General features: G+C 44.8%; 1 protein-coding gene across 3 annotated transcripts in view; it reads right to left on the bottom strand.

Moving 5' to 3' along the window:
* The window catches only part of CAMK1D (calcium/calmodulin dependent protein kinase ID), a 210877-nt gene that overhangs the window by 10776 nt on the left and 180583 nt on the right, over nucleotides 1-19518 (bottom strand). For all 3 annotated transcript variants that reach the window (XM_042053008.1, XM_042053016.1, XM_042053027.1), the window contains exons 7-10: nucleotides 11714-11826; nucleotides 9900-9978; nucleotides 908-995; nucleotides 227-365 (exon numbers count right to left, since the gene is read on the bottom strand). In XM_042053008.1, the coding sequence (XP_041908942.1) occupies nucleotides 227-365; nucleotides 908-995; nucleotides 9900-9978; nucleotides 11714-11826 (419 nt within the window). The remainder of the gene's footprint in view (nucleotides 1-226; nucleotides 366-907; nucleotides 996-9899; nucleotides 9979-11713; nucleotides 11827-19518) is intronic.

Below are 19518 nucleotides of genomic sequence, written 5' to 3'. Positions count from 1 at the left end.
CTCATTTTTTTTAGTGCATAAACCCTTCCAATTGAAACACTATTTTTTCGGCCAGCCAAAAGTGATGGCCTAGGCCCATTTCAAGTCCTTATTTTAAACACCTGCTTGCACAAAGCCAAACCTATGAGCAGCGAGGACTGCAGCCTGGGGGTCAAGGGAGAACAGGGATCCCGTGGATTTGCTCGGCTGCTGTGGCGGGAGCTTTCCCGGGATATTGGCTACTCACAATCTTTCCGTGTGGCTGCGTCGGGGAGCGGCGTGGCAAGGCTGAGGGTGCTGGACACGCTGGCACTGGCACTGTCCAGGCTGCTGCCAAGGTGTAGCCGCCTCATGTGCCGCACGACTGCCGTGGCATTGAACGCTTGCTGGAGAAAAACAGCAAGAAAGAAATAGAGAATAAAAAAATTGGAGGCAGAAGAGTTACTTGTGCTCTTCTCCTGGCTGCTCAGAGTGTTAGAAGGGAATAAGCCTGCTATCTTTCAAATTTTTCCTGGTTTCTAGTTTCTAAGCTAGAAACATCATTACCAAAAGTTTGTCCTCCTAGTGCTGAGCTGGGATGAAGCAGCAGCCTACAGGGATGGATTCGTCCTGTATTTGACAAATCCATCCCTGCCCCAACACGCATTTCTTCATGTCCCTGGGTAGTGCTGACCCCATTCCATATATAACCTTGGGTGCTTTAGCTATGAGCAGCCCCAGTCCCATTTCTCCCACTCATTACATCCGGTACTTGGTGAACACCGTCCTGTATAAAAGGCCCTGCAGGGTCATGTAACCTAAGCCTGGGCCAACTATTTTGACCACAATTTTGGGCCACAAAAGCACTAGTCTGCTGCAGGGATGGCCGTATGGCCACTGTGTTAGCAGAGCTGTGTGTCAGTGTCAGCCCTCAGGATGGGTCACTTACTCTCCATTTGCTTTTCGCAAAGTTCTTCCGGATCTGAGCGCTGACCGACTCGTGGATGTTTTTGTTGAGTGCTGTATCACCAGCAATCCTGAAATGGACAGAGCAGGCACATTTTAAGTGATTTTTTCCTCCCCTTGAATACTCTTATTTTTTCTCCTCAGCAGAAAGGCTGGTCCCAGGTGTGACTTGCACCTGCAGTGATGATGATTTCATTCACACAGGGGCTCAAATTTCCCACGGCTGTCTCTGCTGGCAGCTGTGGTGGAAAATCTGGGGCAATAAAGCCAGCATAGATAAGGCTTGTAGATCTGGCAGCTGCAAAGAGGTACAGGCTGATTTTGTTGGTGCATGGCTGCTTTCTATCACCATTACAGCCCCATATGAAGACATTCTACGTTTTTTCTTTACATCCAAAGATTTAACATCAACAGGCTGAGACTACTTTTAGCCTCAGCTATGCAGAAGCTTCCAGAGCCACTCCAACCTGTCTGATTTCTGTTTGCACTGGAGATTTTCCTGTCACCCTGCAATGCACATAGTCATTCATTATGATTAATGTAGATTTACACTAAAGCAGATACATGGACACTCACTAAAGCAGCACAGGCTGCACAAAGAGCTTAAGCTGAGCAATACTTAACCTAAAAAGATTGATTGATCTTGCACAGTTTCTTTAACAGATAAAGATACATTTGAATCTTCACCAAACTCAGTTATTTCAAGGGGATTTTATTGATTCATTTAACTCCTCAAGGCATGAGATCTGTTGAAGAGGTGGCACCATAGTGAGCTGATGTTGGGCCATGTGCTGGGGTAATTAGTGCTACCTAATGTAGGTGATGCAAGGAGGCAAAGATTGCATTGTATGTTGTATGTGATACTTTCAGAAATCAATTTTTTTAGCCACATTGTTTTTTCAGAAAAATAATGTCCATTAGCAATAAAAAATTATAAGATATTGAATAATCCATCAGGACCAGAGCATCCCAGTCTGGGGAGCTCTAACAGGATTATCAGAAGGTCTGGGGGAACTCAGTGTTCATCTAGTCCTTCTGCCCACCCCACTTCTGTCAAAATAGTTTTGACAAATACATGACTAACCAGTCCCTAAAGATCTCCAGAAGATGGAGACTTGTCAGGAAACTTATTCCAGTGCCTCACTATCTCCCAGAGATCATGGAAAATAGTTTATTCCCCTTGTCTTTGAAGCATCCTTTCATATATTTGAAGACTGTTATGATGACTTCTCTCCATCCTCTCTAGACTAAACAAACTGATTCTTCCACTGCTTCTTCATAACTCATGTTTTCTAATCCTCTGATCTAGTGAGCTCCTCTGGACTTTCTCCAGCTAGTCCACATCTTCCTTAGAGGTCGGCACCCGAACTGTTCTGTGTTTTCCAACTAAGGCAGTGGAATGGCAGCGTTACTTTGTGCTTCTTAAAAGATGAAACTCTGCTTACATACCCCGGCCTGCTGCTTCCATTTATGTGTCCCAGGTACTGGAGGCATCCCTTTCGCTTTGCCCGCATCATTCCAAACTGTAACCCTGTTCCTCTAAGGACATGATGCTTTTTCTGTCTTCATGTCCATGGCACATCTAAGAAGTGCTGAGATCAGCCTTCTCCAAACTGCTGCCTGCCTTCCTGCTGGCAACAATCTCCCAGGATCTTCATCAGAGAGATGAGAGCAATGACTTAATCTTGGGAGGAAGGACTAAACCCTCATGTCTCAAGAATGGAGACCCACCAATCCCATCCTGTTGGAACTGAGCTCATCTCTATTGGGTTATTCAGAGCAGCAGGATTGTGGGCAGGAAGGAGCAGGGTCCAGGGTAACTCTCATCCAGCTGGGAAGGGCCCCATCTCACTGTCACTGCCAAGTAGCCTCTGCCTCGAGCAGACAGAAGAACTGGGCAAAGCATGGCTCCCAAATGTCACTTGACTTCCTCTCTTGGGTCCCTGTGCTGTTAATGGAGAAAGGGAAGTGTTTGGCTTAGAACTGAATGATCTTCAGATCTTTGAAGACGATTCCTTCTGATCACGTCTCCCACTGACAGGGAGGCAAGCTGGATTTCCTGGATTTCCCACTGAGGCCAGGTGACCAAAAGCTTTGTGAGGCACTACCTGGGTTAAGCATCATGTTCACTGTTCCATCCTCTGTCCTGCACAGTGAATATTGCCAGGCTCAGCACAGACCCTGATGGACCCCAAGCAATCCACACTCCCAGAGAGGCCCTAGCAGAGTTTCCTGGTAGGAATGCAAACTGCAAGTCAGAGTCACTCCAAAATGTCATCAGCACTCTGCTCTGCCCAAGAACACCTCCTTGGTGAAGGCAGGTGTCCTCAACACACACCAGCTGGGAGCACTGGCTATCGTACTACAGATCTCAGAAGAAACTACAAGCCAACCCATCCCTTCAGTAACTGATCAAAAAGACCAAGACAGAAAATTCACTTACACTTGCAAAGGACATTTTTTCCACCAAAGCTAATGACGCATTTTGCTTTACAAACAAGTTGGTTAGCAAACTCTATAAGAACAGATCCTGTTTCCCACTTGTCAAATCTTGTTTTGGAAACACAGACAGAACAAGTTCTTGGGGCATGATGCCCTTGCCAGCTCTTCCAGAAGATCGTTCTTGCCAGTCTCCACAAGGATTTGAAAATACAGTTTCGTCATATGAAGCTTTTGATTGGGCATGTAGTTCCAATACAGGCTCTCTCTCTCTCTCCATATATATCTAGTTTTTTTTTTATTAGTTTCAGGGTCATTTTCTGAAATGCTATGGCTTCAATAAGAAACTGCTGGTTCCAAGAGCTCACAAACTGCCTTCTACCACCCCTAACTCTATGTTCACTATGCAATCATTGTAGTTCCAGGAAAAAACTCTTGGTATTTGGGCAAATACCAAGATAGTATTGGTATTCTCCAAATAGGCAAAATAGTATTTATTTACCTCACAAGGGGATGGACAGACATCCCGTGAAGCCCTCAGATGCTACAGCAGTGGAACCATCCTACACCTAAGGTCTCTTCAGCAACATTAGCACTTTGCAGATGATAGTTTTTAATCAGAGCAAAATAACAGCACTGCTGGGGCTGATTTAGGGCAGCAGGAGCTGTTCAAACACGTGCTGGTATGCTGAATGGTGTGGCTCAGAACACAGCCTTGGCTGCCAAAGTCGGGAGTGGGATTGTTCTCCAAGCCACCTTTGAAGAGCTACCCCGTTAATCCTGCGATGCTGTAACACGAGCACGGTGCTTTCAGACTGTGTTCTGCACTTGGAGGATTTTGTAACTTTTATGAAATACTCATGGTGTTATAGTGTTTCTAGTATAGTTTTACTTCTAGGAAAATGAGCGATGTTAACATCCCTTCACTGTTGGTGCTTTGCTGGAGATGTGGAGGTTTCAGGACACAGAAGAGGTGGAAGTGAGCAGGGAGAAGTCACATCTTTTGTACTCTCAACTGGTAGATATGAAAAGTGAGAGATGCTTTGGGCACACAGATCTACCCTGTGGTGGGCGTCATGAGCATCCTCACATCTATACCAAATGTATTTAATAATGAACTTTGGTTCCCTTGCTGAGAAGAGAATGAATGAAATTTAACAGATACTGGTTTTAGTGCATGTTATAATTACCCTTCCACGTTTCCCTAACTCTCCGAGACCACAGGCTATAAACCATCTTGCTTTTCCTTTTAGGACAAAAATAGTGTCTTTCTAATGTATCTTTTAGTATCTTTTTTTCTTTATTTATTTCTCCTTCCCTCCCTAGCACAACATATCCTTTGCCTGCAAAAATCAGCTCCATTTTCACTGAGAAACTGTAATCAACTTGAGCTGATCAGACTGATGCTTATCTAGTCCTGAACAATAGTTTCTGGCTTTACAGTTACCTTTGAAGTTAACTGTGTCAGCACTTAAGTTTTTTTTACCAACTGTACTAGATGGTCCAGTAAAAGACATTGCTTCTACCTACCACACACATATACAATAATAAAATTAAACAAATCAGAATAATGCATCATCTGTTATCCTGCTGAGCATCACCCAGAACCAGGCAAGGACTGTTTAGTCTAAGTGGAACCTGGATTTTCTCTCGGGATTCCCATTTTGCAGCACCTGAAAGCAGCTACATCCTAACAATGCTTTGGGGAACTTCATGCTGAAGCTGGTTTTACATCCAGTAGTAAATATATAACTGTCTCAATGCACAGAATTGGACACCAAGAGACCAAGAATGATGGTTCTCCATCCCAAACACATCCACTGAAGCTAAGAAGGGTATTTCTCATGAATAACCATAACAAATCTAATCCTGCACATGAGAGGAATCTAATCTAACAATCAAATATTATTTCATAGTATCTAATTTATTTTAGCTCTCTAGCTGCCTTCAAACTTATCACACCAATTTATCTGGCCATACCACTTCTAAGCTTTGAGAGGAATGTCTAACAAAGACAAAACCAGCAAATTTCCTTTTGGATAGTTCTTCATTAGCATGCTGCAAGCAAATGTCTCGCTCGTCCTCCCTGCCCACAAAGGCAGGCAGAGCCTTTCATCCACCATTATTTTCTGAACCTCCCTTCTGAAGGCAGCCAACTCAAATGCTGTGCTGGGCAAAGAGTGCTTGGAAATACTCCTGAGTATGATGACAGGAAACATGGAGTTAGGTGTAATGGATAATGTTGAGGGATCGTAACTCTTCTATATGTACACACACACACACACACACCCCGCCCCCATGCATGTGTATAAATACATGTATCAGTGTATGTTCCAAAATAAATAGAGTGCAGGGATGAACTCGATAAGAGTTTGATTTAATGTTGTAAACATCAGCAGTTCCCTTCAGGAAGGCCTTTCCACACTTCAAACAATATTGTCTGAGAACTGGGCTCTTTGTAAACCATGTGCTTTCCCTGGGTGGAAATTATTATCTGGCTTGTGCTCTCTGGCACATAATAAACACTCATGGTCATGAGTTTATTATTATTATGGGTCATGGTCACAATTTGCAGAGGCTCAGTCCTTGCCAGAGCTTTGTGACTCCTCAGTGAAGTTGTGGATGGTTGGCACATCCCAAGGATCCTCTCTCCCTTTGCACAAGCAATGGGGAAAGGCCAGGACCACACTCCTACCTGCAGACACTGGTGTCTAAGTGGTGTCACAAACTCCTTCTACAGTCTATGTATTTACAGTCTCTACATGGAAGCAATTAATCCATCACCCTTTAATTTAGGTGTCTCAAATTGCCTTTGATGCCATAACTGCCTTCAGCACATGGCTCTAAATCCCATTCCAATTCACTTGGTTAATGCATGACAGAGTAAATAAATTCATGGCAGCCCTTCTAACTTCTGTATTAGCTTCCTAATTGTCAGACTTTGTCCTCATCCTCTGAGCACTGTTTTCTTTCCCTCTAATCCAAGCCTAGAGGCTGAATTTGGCTCTGCAGGACCTAGTTTGACCTGATGGGGAGCACACTTCTATAATCCTTGTGAGTCCCTTCCAGCTCAGGATATTCTATGTTTCTATGAGTCTATAGCTGGAAAGAACAGGTCTTCGGGTTTCTGCTGCTCCCCTCTAATCACTGCAGACTGAGCCACTGCCCTAAACAGGATGTGGGCTCTGACATGGCAATATATTTAATAAACTTAATTGCTGTCTTTAATATGAGCCAGGGAAACATTAAAATGTATCAAGCTGCAGCAAAATCACCCCGTTTTTTGTTACCTTAATTTTCCATGTCCTTTTTGAAAAGTCACAGTGGGAACAACTAAGCAGAACATTGCACCTTTGCAACACACCATTAACAGTGCAAACCTCACTGAAAGACACGCTATAAAATAAATAACTTCTCCAGCGGAAAGCATAAGTCACCTGTATATTAAACTGGAGAAATCTGTATAAATGGACATGCAGGGGTGGAGTCATTATACCAACAAATCTCACATATTGTACTGTTTCAGCTACCATACTTCACTGCAATTATTAGCCTCCTTTTCTGCCAGCTCCGAGTTTAACATACCATCCCCCTGCCAAGGCCTTTTGATTATAAATAGCAAAACATCACGTAAATGTAGGCATGTGGTGAGCAGATACACTGCAGAAAAGTGGGCCATTGGGAAGAAGTATTTACTTTTTTTAGGGTTTGATCCTGTGCAAACATTTAGTCATGCAAGTATCTATTCTGGAGCACTTTCCCAAAATTCAAAGACATTATTAACCTTAAAGGCACAAATGTAGTATCTTGCAAGATCTAGTTCTTGCAAGCCCTGTTTGGAAGGTTTTACTGAAAACATGGTGATTAAAATAAAAGGCGTGTTTTGGAATCAGTTTGCTCTTCACAAATACTGCATATTGAAACAACAAAATCTCATGGCCAGGTAGCCATGTCATGCACAGTTAACTACTTTTAGCATAATCAGATTATAAAATATGTGTTAAGTACTCATGATTTGATAGATTTCTTCTAAATTTGTGACAGATCCCAATGATCTGATACTGCAGAGGAAGATTTCACAGGAGGAAGAAAAAGGGAAAGCTGGAAAATGTTACTACATGGAGCCCCTTCCCCACATATGTTAATTATCTACCATTCACACAGCAACCGTGACTCAGGGAGGCCTGTGTTCTGCTGGTGAAACAAGGAGACAAACCCCAACTCTCACTGAAGTCTGGCAAAACTCCCATTAGCCTCAGTGGCATCAGGGTTTCGCTTTGTGAGAACTCTAGGGTTCAAAGATGCTTCTCCAGTTGTGTTGCTTGAGCAGACAAGAAAAAACGCCTTTTATGAGATGCCATTACGGGCTGCTTGCTGTGCAAGCACTCTGCAAAAACGTATCATTTATGGGACCACTTCAGCCTGCTCTGATCATCTCTTCCCACTAAGCCAACAGTCTTATGTACCTCTGTCCTTCTGATAACACACAGAGAAGATGCTCTTTTGGCACTGTGGAAGGTGACGTGGCTAAGGGGGATGTACACTGAAAAATCCATGCTCATTGGAAAAGGGGGTGTGGTACCCTCTCTCTTCTGGCTGCACATGTGCAGCCCTGTCTCCAACTGCTGCAACACTGGATGCAACCCTGAGAGAGAGGAACTCAGGCCTGGAGCTGTTGGAAATGTAAATATGCCCAGGTTGAGAGAAGGACACGGCTGACCACTGAGACAAAGCACAGAACTCTCCTCCTCCTCGACTGAAATAGCCTTCCCTCCCTACCAAGAGAAGGAAAGGACGTCACTGCAACAGATGTAATGGCTAGAATGAGAAAAGAAACAGTAGAAACCCTCACTACTTCCTGACATAAGGGATCTGGGTGGAAAATGCTCCTTGAGCAATGCTTTGGCAAAAGGAGATCCTATCACTACTCCAAAATAACAGATAATATCTGGGTGAGCAGACATGATTATCCAAAAAGGCCTTCACCACTACAGGATCCAAACCCTCCAAAAAAAATCACTGCACCCCTCTCCAGAGAGGCCCAAAACTGCAACATCCATGTTACAGGAAGCTTTTCAGAGCAAGGGGGAATGAGGCATGGAATGCTGCTCATGAGCACACTGTGGAGGACAGAGGCAGATCTGAAGCCATAGCTTTGGAAGCCTCCATGCTTTGCTTTCAGTACAACTGCCCCACAATCCCCTGGCACACACTGTCTGTGTGTCAAAGGGAGGTGGATTCTGGATGTGGAGTGGAAACATGGTGAGTATTTTCAGCCTTCCTTCTGCAGTGCCATTTGCATGTCTGACATTTCAAAGGCTGACCCTGAGCTGTGCTGGGAGCTGTGTAAAAACCTGAAGTCTCAAAAATGAACCACTGGATGGCAAAGTCAGCCTGGTGGAAGAAGACCCCCTGCCACAGAAATGGGGAAAAACCCTTTTGGGGTGTTGTTTTTACATGGAAGATTGGATTCTGTGGAAAATAGTACGAATTGTGGAGTAGTCTGTGAGTTTCCATTGGCCCTTGGCCATGACATGCAAAAGAAAAAAAAACCACACAAAAAAAGGAATGAAAACACTTTTTATCATTTTGTTCCTTTCAGAGGGCCCAGAAGCTGTGTGTGTTACAAGTGCCACGTTTCTTTGTTGCACTCCAGCAACCAACACAGATGTAGCAGGGCCAGGAGCTGGATGCTTACGTTTTGTGTATCTTGGATGCAAGGCTTTGGAAAATCTGTCTCTGAGTTGTACAAATGGTCACCTCACTCTCTACTGGGAGTTGCATTCCCATTGTTTATTCTGTATTTCTAATATTGACTTGTTTAATTTCCTAAGGCTCATGTCAGTGTCATTTAGAAACAGTTTGGGATTTTTTTTCATCTCACAAAAGCTGGATTTCATTTCTCAAAATTTCCTTTTTGTCACACAGACAGTGCAAAAGGAAGTGGCATTTGGGGCAATTGTGATAGTATAAAAACAGAGTCTAATGCATACCTGAGGTGCAAATGTCATGCCATTAACTCTTTTCTGTTGCAGCTTCTATAACAACAAAAATAATACCTCACCTTGTATATATAATGTTCCCTGCCCTAAAAGACTTAGATCCAGAGCCCATGTGTGGGTGCAGCTGGTAGTGTGGGATGATGCTCTCAGTCACTCAGGGCTGGTCAAAAGTACATGAGTCACCCTTGTGCCAGCTACACAAACCTTGGGTAATGTTGGTGAAGTCACCCATATGCAAAGGCATCATCTAACTTAAGGCACTTTAATCATTTTGGCACATCCCACTGCTGCACTACAGTCAACATATGTAATTCAGCATTTTACTAATCCTTACACAGGTTGGTGCATGAGATTCAACTCCATTACAGTTTTCCAGGAAAATCTGGAGGACAAAGGCAGGGGTTGTAATAATAGAAGCACAGAGTTATGTAGTAGAGGTCAGTACAATACGTGACAGAAAAACCACTTCCACCCATGAATGTAAAAAGGTGCGCTCTGTCCTGAGGGTTTTTCAGAGCAGTGAGTGCTGCTTACCAAGGGTGCCGTGCTGCTTGCTCACAGGTGTATCTTTTATTAGGGTCCTTCTCCATCAAATTCCGAATGAAGTCTTTAGCTGCAAAAAAAAAAGAGAGAATAATTGAAAGCAATAGAGTTGAGGCCCAGTCCTGCTGCCACATGATCAGCCAACAGCACTGATCAGGCTACCAAGTGCCATTTGGCCACAGCACAAGAAAATGGCCCTGAGTAATTTTTTATTTATTAGTATAGATATAACCAAAGTGACTTAGGACAAATCCAAGCTATTTAGTGTAGCAGATAAAAGCTGAAGGCATCTACTCCTGCAGGCATTTAGGAGTGGTATGGATAATGCAGAGTCAGCAGAGGATAACCCCACCAGCTCCTGGGTCCCTGGTCAGTCATGTGCTGCATCATCTTAGTGGTCACATCGTGGCCACATCCACTGGAGGTGCCGGTCAGCTTAGAGGAGAGGGAGGATGTCAGACGCCACAGTAAGAGGAGCTTCACGTTGCTCGTTCCAAGCAGTCACACACATGGACAGCTGTGAGGACATGTTGCCTATTTAAGAGGAATTTAGCAAGGAAAATGGACTCCCTGGAGCAGGAGGCAGTGTGTTTTTAATCGGCACTATAATGGAAGGAAGGGAGATTGCAGCATGGCGTGCATCCAGCAGCTTCAGGACAGCGTAGCTGAAGGAGCCACAGCAAAGCCAAATATGGCAGGAAAATCTTTGTGCTGATTTAGGTGATGGACTTTCCCCCATGAGGCATAACAGTCTGCCAGCAGACTTTCATATTTTCTCTGAAAATCCTTATTAGTTTAAAAAAACTTCTCATCACATATATTTGTGAGCAATCCATCACAACAGTACCTGGACTGCAGATGTAAGCAGCGTAAAATGATGCTCTGTGTGGAGATAAGAGCATATATAATCATCTTTATAATAAAAACACTCACTTTTTATCTCCCCTGCGTCAATCAGTAGCACTAATAAATTAGAAAACTGTATTTATAGGGATATTTTTACATGATGGAATATTCCTAGAATTCATTTCTTCTCCTGCATGAAGTAGCAGATGCTTCCGTGGGTTGGACAGAGGAAGGACACTGAGCTTGGGTGACCTCTTGGAGACCACACAGTGTCTCAGGGACACAGGCATGTGCAAGGCTGAATGTCCCCTGCTGTCACCCCTTGACATGGACCCACGCTGGAGCCAGAAGCCCTTCGGCACATCTGCCTGTAACACCTTGGTGTATCTGCCCCTGTGCCAGGCTGACAGGAGCAGGGACAGGTGGGTACTATGGGTTAAATGTCTCTTGCACTGGGTGGGGAACATCCACCCACATGGACAGTCCTCCCAGTTTCTGTATCTGCTCACCTGCCTCATTTGAAAGCCATTAATTTCTTGGTTCTTTGCTGCACACACTGAGGACTTGCTTTGGAGCTGCAGTGCAGTGTCAGCAACAGAGCCAAACTCGTTTGCCACCTTATTATTAATGACACATTAACAATCTGCTTTTCATTTGGATACAATGAAGAAATTAAGCTGCTTTTTCTTCTTGGGACCGCCTTCTGCCATCTTTATCTTCTGTTTGAGCTATGTTTTAGTGCTTTGTGTGTGGCCGGGCAAAACAGTATTTAATTTGTCTCCTGCAGAAACAAACTCCCAAGACTATTTGAGCCAAAAGAAATGCACATTCCCACTGTTTTTCAGTTAAAATGAGCTCTGAACATGATGGAGGGTGCATTTTCATGCCCAGGGGGGAAGTATGCAATAGGCACACATGCATGCCTGGTTGTTGCAATTTAAACAGCAGTAGCTACTTACCAGACTCGGAGATGTCATCCCAGTACGGAGAGTCAAACTCATACTCTGCCTTAAGGATCTGCTCAAAGAGTTTGGAGTCGTTTTCATCATAGAAAGGGGGGTATCCACAGAGCCTAATGGAGGACAAGAAAAGAGAGAGGTGGCCACTGGACCCATTTCTGTCCAGAAGGTGAGAAGGAGGGAGGGAAAAGAAGGAGAAACTCTTGCTTAAGACTTGCCCCAGTAAGTTTTCAAGCAGGCAAGTGCTACCATGAGAGAAGTTTGTTCAGGGACATGTAAACTCACAAGACTGGCACTGTCCTGGACAGAGAGGAATTCTGCCTGGAAACCTGGTGCTGCTGACCCCATACTGACCCATGCAGATATCCTGGACTCCCTCTGCATGCTCTTGGGTGTTTAACCAGAGGAACAGTTTTATCACACAGACATAACCCCTTCCATCCTCTCCTTTACACTGTGATAGTATAAAAACAGAGTCTAATGGAGATTTCAGGGTCACAGAACATCAGTCCCTCTCATCCCTCAGCATATCCAGAAGACCTGGTGCAATGCAGGACAAGGAGCCCCGCAGAGCTTTCAGGCAGAGGGCATAATGCATCTGCAGGTTCTGCTGGGCTCTGTGTCCCCAGACACAGTGAGGAGGACGCCTGGGAGCCCGTTCTCCTCTGCAGCAGGGCCTGCAAGGGCTGCACATGGGCCAGTTGCTGCTGCAGACACAGGGAGAGCCTCTCCCTTTCTCACTCCTGCAAGTGATTTCGCTGACCCCATCCAATTGCCTGCTTTGCCTGAGGCTAATAACAGTCCTGTCCTGGTTTTCAGTGTTTATAATCAGGCTTCTCAGAAAACCTGGCCTCAGGACAAGCAGGACATTGAATATTACTTGCCTAGTTTGAGCTAATACATTCAGGGTGCACCCTCCCAGTGCTGCAGAGAACAGGACAGCCACGATGCTGAGGCAGGGCTGGACTTGGGAAAAGCACATCCAGCACTGCTTAAGCAAATGCAGTGACAAAACTCGTGTGTCAGAGATCCCTCACACCCAGCTGGTGCTGCAGGGAGAAGTCTGTCCCACTCTGCGCAGACATGCCAGCAGAGACACCCCTTCTTCAGATTTTAATACCAGCTTTGCAAAGTGCCAGATTTATCTCTGAGGCTGGCCCAAGGTTTTAGCAAACCCATCCTGCTCACAGTTGAACAGACTTTCCTGCCTCTGCAGTCTGTATAAAGATGATACTTTTTTTTCTCTTATCGCTGGTCTAAATCATTCTTTCACATACTTTGCTGGTATTGAAATGATCTTTTTCCTACAGTTTTTTAACTCTGAGTCAATCAACCTCAATAAAGCATTTAACTGGAGAGAGCCAGCCATTACAAACAGACTGAAGATCCAGCTCAGAAGCAACAACAGAGCAAGGCGGGGAAACTGCAAGAAATTAAATACTTGAGTTATTTATAACCCAAAGCCAGCTGGCTGCCCTGGAGGTTACTCGAACCAACTCAGCACTTGAGGGTGAAAGGAGCAATGTTTTGTTAGCTCTGAAGAGCCAGTACGCTTGATAAATAATTTAAATACCGAGTGAGATATTGATCTGCGTCACATCCATACTGACCTGGGAGAACTCTACCGAAATTTGCAGCATGATAATGAACCCGCTGTGGTTCAGCTGAACCAGAAGTCTCTCTCTATCTCGGAGAGCAGATGAGCCAGTCCTCATTTGTGTCCCACTGGATGACTGCCATTGTCAAAAGCAGTAAGATAACCTCATGCCAGACAAGCATGTATGTCCAGAGCAGGACTGTGCACCTCCTTAATGGGCATGTGCTTGTGTGGGGGGCTGGGTGCTCCTGTGTGAAACCCCGTGGTGCAGGTGGTCTGTGAGAAGGGTCCTTAAAAATGCTGAATTCAAGCAAATGCCAAAAAGGCACTATGTACATGGATAACGAAGGAAAAACATCTGGTAGCTTAATGAAGAAACTGGATCCACAGTCAGGGTCCAGCCCTACAGGTATCTGTGATGAGCTTACAAATTACTTGTTTTAGTGTGATAATTATCAGTGCTCACACCTCACAGTCTTGGGGTGGGATGCACATGAACTGATTTTCACCTTCCTCCTCTTTCATCACAATCCTCAAGATTTTGGGTGCTTTACAGAGGGGAAATGATGGAGCTGACAGCACCAGCACTGTAACTGGTAGGATGAGCACTGGGGTAGACATGCCCAGGTTGGAGTTAAAGAAAAAAGAAAAAAGAAAAAAGAAAAAAGAAAAAAGAAAAAGGAAAGAAGAAAAACCACTTGAAGCCATTGCTCTGTCCCCTCTTCCCTGGGAGACTCAGGGGGCTCCATGTAAGAAGCCTGACAGCCCTTCATTAATTTCTTGCCTTCCTCAGCACTTTCCTTAAACAACCCCAAAGCATTTTAAGGTGAGCAGACAGCACTGTGCATGCTGAGGCACTGGCAGGCTGCTCTGGAGAGAGAAATAGCTCCCTTCAAATGTGCTAATTGTACTAATGTACTAATTACCTTGGCAAAGGTACAAGAGCACAAGTTAGGACTGCTGTGATTTATACACACTTGTGGCAACAAAAGGTAGGAGCAAACTGCAAAGCAGAACAGAGCTGGAGGGCAACAACCCTGAAAGGGGGGAGCAGAGAGACATGAGTCCCAGCAAGAGCCCCAGCCTCTCCAGAGCCTTTCAATCCAGCTCCTCTGCATAGCTTGAATATCTACACATCTGGGAAATCAGTCTGTGTGTCCAGGAGGTCACTGCAGCCCATGGTGATGCACAAGGAGAGACAGGGTCATGTTGGAAGGCACCAGAACTGCTGGAAGCTGGACACAGGGCAGAAAACAGCCTCTTTTGGCACAGCTTTTCCCTTGCTAGGAAGAGGTTGAGAAGCATTACTTGGTACTACAGGTCATGGGCAGGGAGATCCCCCCAAACCAGCCCCTTGCGTGAGAGCCAGCTGAGTGCAGAGCAAGGGCTGATCCTGGCTTGGTCAGGGATGGGATGAACCTCCTGCACACAGCAATCAAAGGATGTTCCTCTGGGAGGCAAATCAGTGACAACCTACATCAAAAATCAAGTGAGAAGGGAGCAAGCCCTGTAGGCCAGAAGAGGTGGTATGTGGGAGTGGAACACTGGGGCACCCTGGCACAGGGATGGGTTGAGAGCCAAAATACAGGCAGCCTTGCTGTCCTTTTCCTTAAAAACAGAGCTTAGGAACACACAGAAGTTTTAATGTTACTTAAGGTTTAACATTATTGGCTTTACAGAAGGGATGGGAAAGCCCCAGCAAATCAGCCTATCTTGCAATTTATGTCTGGAGGAAATCTTGCTGGACTGCCAGCAACTGGGCCACTTTCCAAAGTCCATAATGAGTTTTTGGTTAATTCTTACAGAATCAAAATCCCACCGACTTCATTTCCATCTGCTGGGACATTTCTGTGTGAAAAAAATGACCTCACTATCAGAGGTTCTGCTGCTTTTCTTTAGATATGCAGAAATGCAAAAATAACCCCTCTGTATTTGATGTGAAAAAATCCTGCACTGTCCTGGGGGAGTTTCAGGCAGCTATTAGTTGTCATCATTTTCTTGCAGTTTCACCAAATAAAAGGTTTTCAGAATTATTTAGCAACCTTATCATATAAGCAACAGATTTTCCCCTGAACTCCTATTCCCAGTCTTGCCTTAAAAATAATGGGATGCAGATAAGAAAAACACAGGTGGATGTACAACAGAAAGATATTGCCAGAAGTCATTTCTAAAAGTCATCCTGAGAGCAAAAGAGGAAGAGCAGAAACATCTTGTCCTCACCAGGCAGAGAAAGCAAACCCCTGCAAGCTCCCATTACGTATTGGGGGTGATACTAAAGGCTAAATAACTCATTCACATGGTCAGTGTCCAGCCTGTAACACAAGAGGCCCAAGGGTTACTTTTACAAACAACTTTATGGTTAGATTAGAACAAAGAATTCAGTAAGTGCTCAAAGACCTGAGATGTATGGCGTGGGAAGTCATCCAAGTGCTATTCCTAGGGATAAACAAATGTATTTCTTTTGTATATTCTGGGAACAATCCCTCATACTGGCTGACACCGGTGCCCCCACAAAGCTGTGGACAAGGACATATCAGCACAGGGAACCAAAGACAAATTAAGAAGCAAGCAATGAGGAACAATCATTTGGGGTTGTCTTCCCAATGTTAGCTGAGTTTTCCTGAATAATCCAACGTGCTTGTGTCCTCTGCCAGCACTATTTCTTCTTTCAGTGCTGAACAAGTAAGTTATTCCTCACTTTCTTGCTTAGACTTTTGTGTGATGCCAAGCAGGCAAGATGACTGACCACTTTTCCCCAATGGATGACTCCTAGGGTGATGGTGGAAACTTCTTTTGGCAGAATATACTTTGCACTGTCCCTGGTTAATCCTTCCATACAAACATCACTGATGATTCATGCACATCCACTTGAAAATCAAAAGCAGCTCAGCAGCAAAGTGTGAAAGTATGATCCAAGATTTATCTCCAGATCTGTAACTGTTTATAAACAATAACAAACCAGTAACTTTTTTGTCCTAATAGTGAAGAGAATCAGAAGAAAATTCAAAGCAAATTGTGTTTGACCTCTTGCAGAAGACTATGAATAACCAGGGATGAGGCAGAGCATTCTGCGCCTCCAGGTTCTTTGCCAGCTTTGAAATACAATTTTCTGTTGCTTGCATAAATTAACTGAATCTTCACTATATAAAGTATCCATGTGATCAGTATTTTAGTTCCCCAAGCTTTTGTCACCCCTTATGTGACCCAGAAAGGTACAAAATCCAGCTGCTGGGAATCCAGTGAAGTCTCTTGCTCTTCTTACACTTTATATTTTTAAGCTGGACACATTATCAAAACTACCTTGTGATAAGTGGAAAGCCGAGCTCGACAGTGAGGCTGTTTCAAATTGAGAAATACTGCAACTGGAATAACAGGAAATTTCAGGCTCTAAAATTAATTTTTGTGAATAATGACTTCTCATGCAAAACAGGTTTTGATAAAAACTCCACTGGTGTGGCCTCTGCAATCTGGCTGTCATTAACGAGGAGACTTAGAGGCTGGCACTGAAACAAAAGTATTCTTTCCCAAGACATCCTTGCATATCACGGAAACAAATACTTCTCTACAGCATCAGTGCCACAGAAACAGTTTGTTCTTCCAGTGTCATAAAGTGAGGGCTCTCAAGTGAGACTGAGCTTGTGTCTGGAGGCACTCAAACCACTTGCAGTAATATTAGCTCAAAGCATCTTTGATTTATGCCTGGCTTCTGTGTTGGTTTCCCCTGAGTTTCCATCTTCTTAAATGACAACAGTCTGTCCACAGTGGCAGTGAGGATCTGTGGGAGAGGTGATGAGGTGAGGCTGGACGTTGTGCTTGGATTGCTTTATGTAAAAATGCATCTCCAACTGGTTTAGGCACGTGCAAGGAGCTCCAACTCTGCTGACTGTGGAGCTGGAAATGGCATATCCCGATGGGTGCAGTGGCATATTGGAACAAATAACTCCTGCTCAGGGCAGGATTAACTCCCAGCATTGCACCAGGGTGATTGTGCTGCTGGTTCTTGCGGCATCTCAGTGCCATGTCACACTGGGAGACCACTGGCACTGCTGCCTTTGGTGGTGTGGCACTGCTGAGACCACAAACCTACGTGTCAAACCTGTACCCATCACTGGTGGTATCAGACACGCCAGCAGGGCTAATTCCTTCCAGCTTAGGGAAGCACCCTCCTCCTCTCTCTTTTTACTGCATCCCAGACATCCACTTTCTTAAGAGACCACATCTGCAGCTCCTGGCTATTCCTGGAAGCAAGGATGAGATCCAGACCAAGACTACGACACGTGAGATGTGGGCTGGGTTTCTAAGATCACATTGCACTCAGCAGAGATGGAGTCAAGGGAGGATGGAGAGTGATGTAAATGTACCACACAGCACATGAATCCACACTGTGAAAGCAGGGCTCTGAGCAGGCAGCAGGGTGGGATCCAGCCACCTCAGCATGGGCATCTGGTGCAATTTGACATGGTCCATGGTCTCCAGCTTGGACCCATCTGCCTCTCCAGAAGGAATGTCTCTGCAATGTGTTACATCTGCCAGATCCGTGTGGCTGCCCAGGACCCCCCAGCATGGCAATGAACATGCAAGTTTAGCCAACTGAACAGCCCATCCTGGTGAAATGGCTGCTTGCATCCACCCAGGCTGGGTTGAGGTGCCCAATGCCCCTGGAGAAGCTGAAGTGCACAGGGCCCCTGATGCCAGGGGCTGTGGGGGGCTAAGCAAAGGGAGGCCTGGAGTGCTGCTGACTGCTACACGAGCTGAAGGATGTGGCTTACACATTGAAAGAGGTGGTTTCGTCTCAGACCCAATCCCACCCAAGCTGTAACAGTCTGGCAAAGACATTAACAGGCTCCTTCTACAGCAATGGTTATTGCTGTTCATTTGGGCTGTACAAAATACAAATCAAGACCTTATTACCTGAAGCACAGAAACCCTGAAAAGGTTTCCTTGTCCTGCAAACAGGGATTCATAGAGGCTCATTCTTACTGAGATGATTTAAGCCTTCTGGGTTGGGAATTCCCTGTATAGCAAATACGGAATTTAAATTTGAGGAGTGTGCATGCCTTGCTCGACAAGCTGATCACACGCTGATTTGGAAAACAGAGAAGGAAACGGAGCTGAACCTTGCAGAAAGAGCAGCCTTGCTTAGGAAGGAGAAAGGATTACAGAGGAGACTAAAATCTTCCACCTGTTGAAGAAGTGTTCATAAACTGGGTGTGGAGGACACATTGCTTAGCACTGCCTCACCCCTATTCCTTAGCAAGACCCGTGAAAGCAGCAAGTGAAATAATCAGGTCTGCCAGCACAAAAGGCCTTTGGTGCATGAGCCACTGACACATGGGACTGACAACCTGGAGGAAAGCAGAGCCAGGTTTCTCTTCAGAAAGCCAGATGCAACAGTTCACAGCCCTCCCTTGGGCTGCCAGATGGACACACATTTTCACGGTGTATATTTGGCAATAAACTGAACCCAGGCAGGAGCTGAGCCTGGAGATAAGGCAGAGTAGTGCTAGCTCCCACCTGCATCCTCCTTCTCTCACTCTCTGAAGCTGGTAGTCAGCAAAGTGCTAAAAGAGCATCAGAAAAGACTCCAGCTGTGTCCTGCCATGGCTGGCAAAGAATGACAATGTCAAAAATCCCAACCCCTAGGACTTCCATGATCAGGTTTGCCTGTGAAAAATGGTAACTTTGAGTCAGCATACATCCTCCTCATCTAAAAGAGCACTAGGGAATGATTTCTGAAGCAGCCTCTGAGGTACTTTGGCACGTCTGTCCTCTTCCTCACTGCTGTAGTAGGTCCCGCTGGGCTTTGAAACAAAGTCAGAATCAGCACTGTTGATTTTTGCTTTGTTTAGCAAAAGCTTTTTGCATCCTGCTATTGATGGCTGCTCTGAAAGAAATCCATTCCCATGTAAGTTTTGTACTCAACAAGTTTTCAAATATTCATGTAGATTAGGAAGTCAGTCATAAAACTAATGTTTTCAGGCAGGATTTTGGTTTAAATAAATAAACACACATGCAATAAATAAAGCCTTCCTATACTATTGTATATAAAACCTCCTTCTTTTGGGTAGCATGTAACTTATGCAAATGTAATGCAAATACAAAGAATGAACATTGCACAGAGTGGATAGCACAGCAATGAGGTATGTCCTGGCAAAAACAGTTCTACCACACCATCAAAAAGTTATTCATGTTGACAAGCCATGAAATG

Source organism: Corvus kubaryi, unplaced genomic scaffold, assembly GCF_017639235.1.
Source record: "Corvus kubaryi isolate FWS band 111438036 unplaced genomic scaffold, C.kubaryi_AGA036_p1.0 135, whole genome shotgun sequence".
In the NCBI taxonomy this organism is placed as follows: domain Eukaryota; kingdom Metazoa; phylum Chordata; class Aves; order Passeriformes; family Corvidae; genus Corvus; species Corvus kubaryi.
Note: the sequence above shows the minus strand (reverse complement) of the source record. Positions and strands in the feature narration are given on the sequence as shown.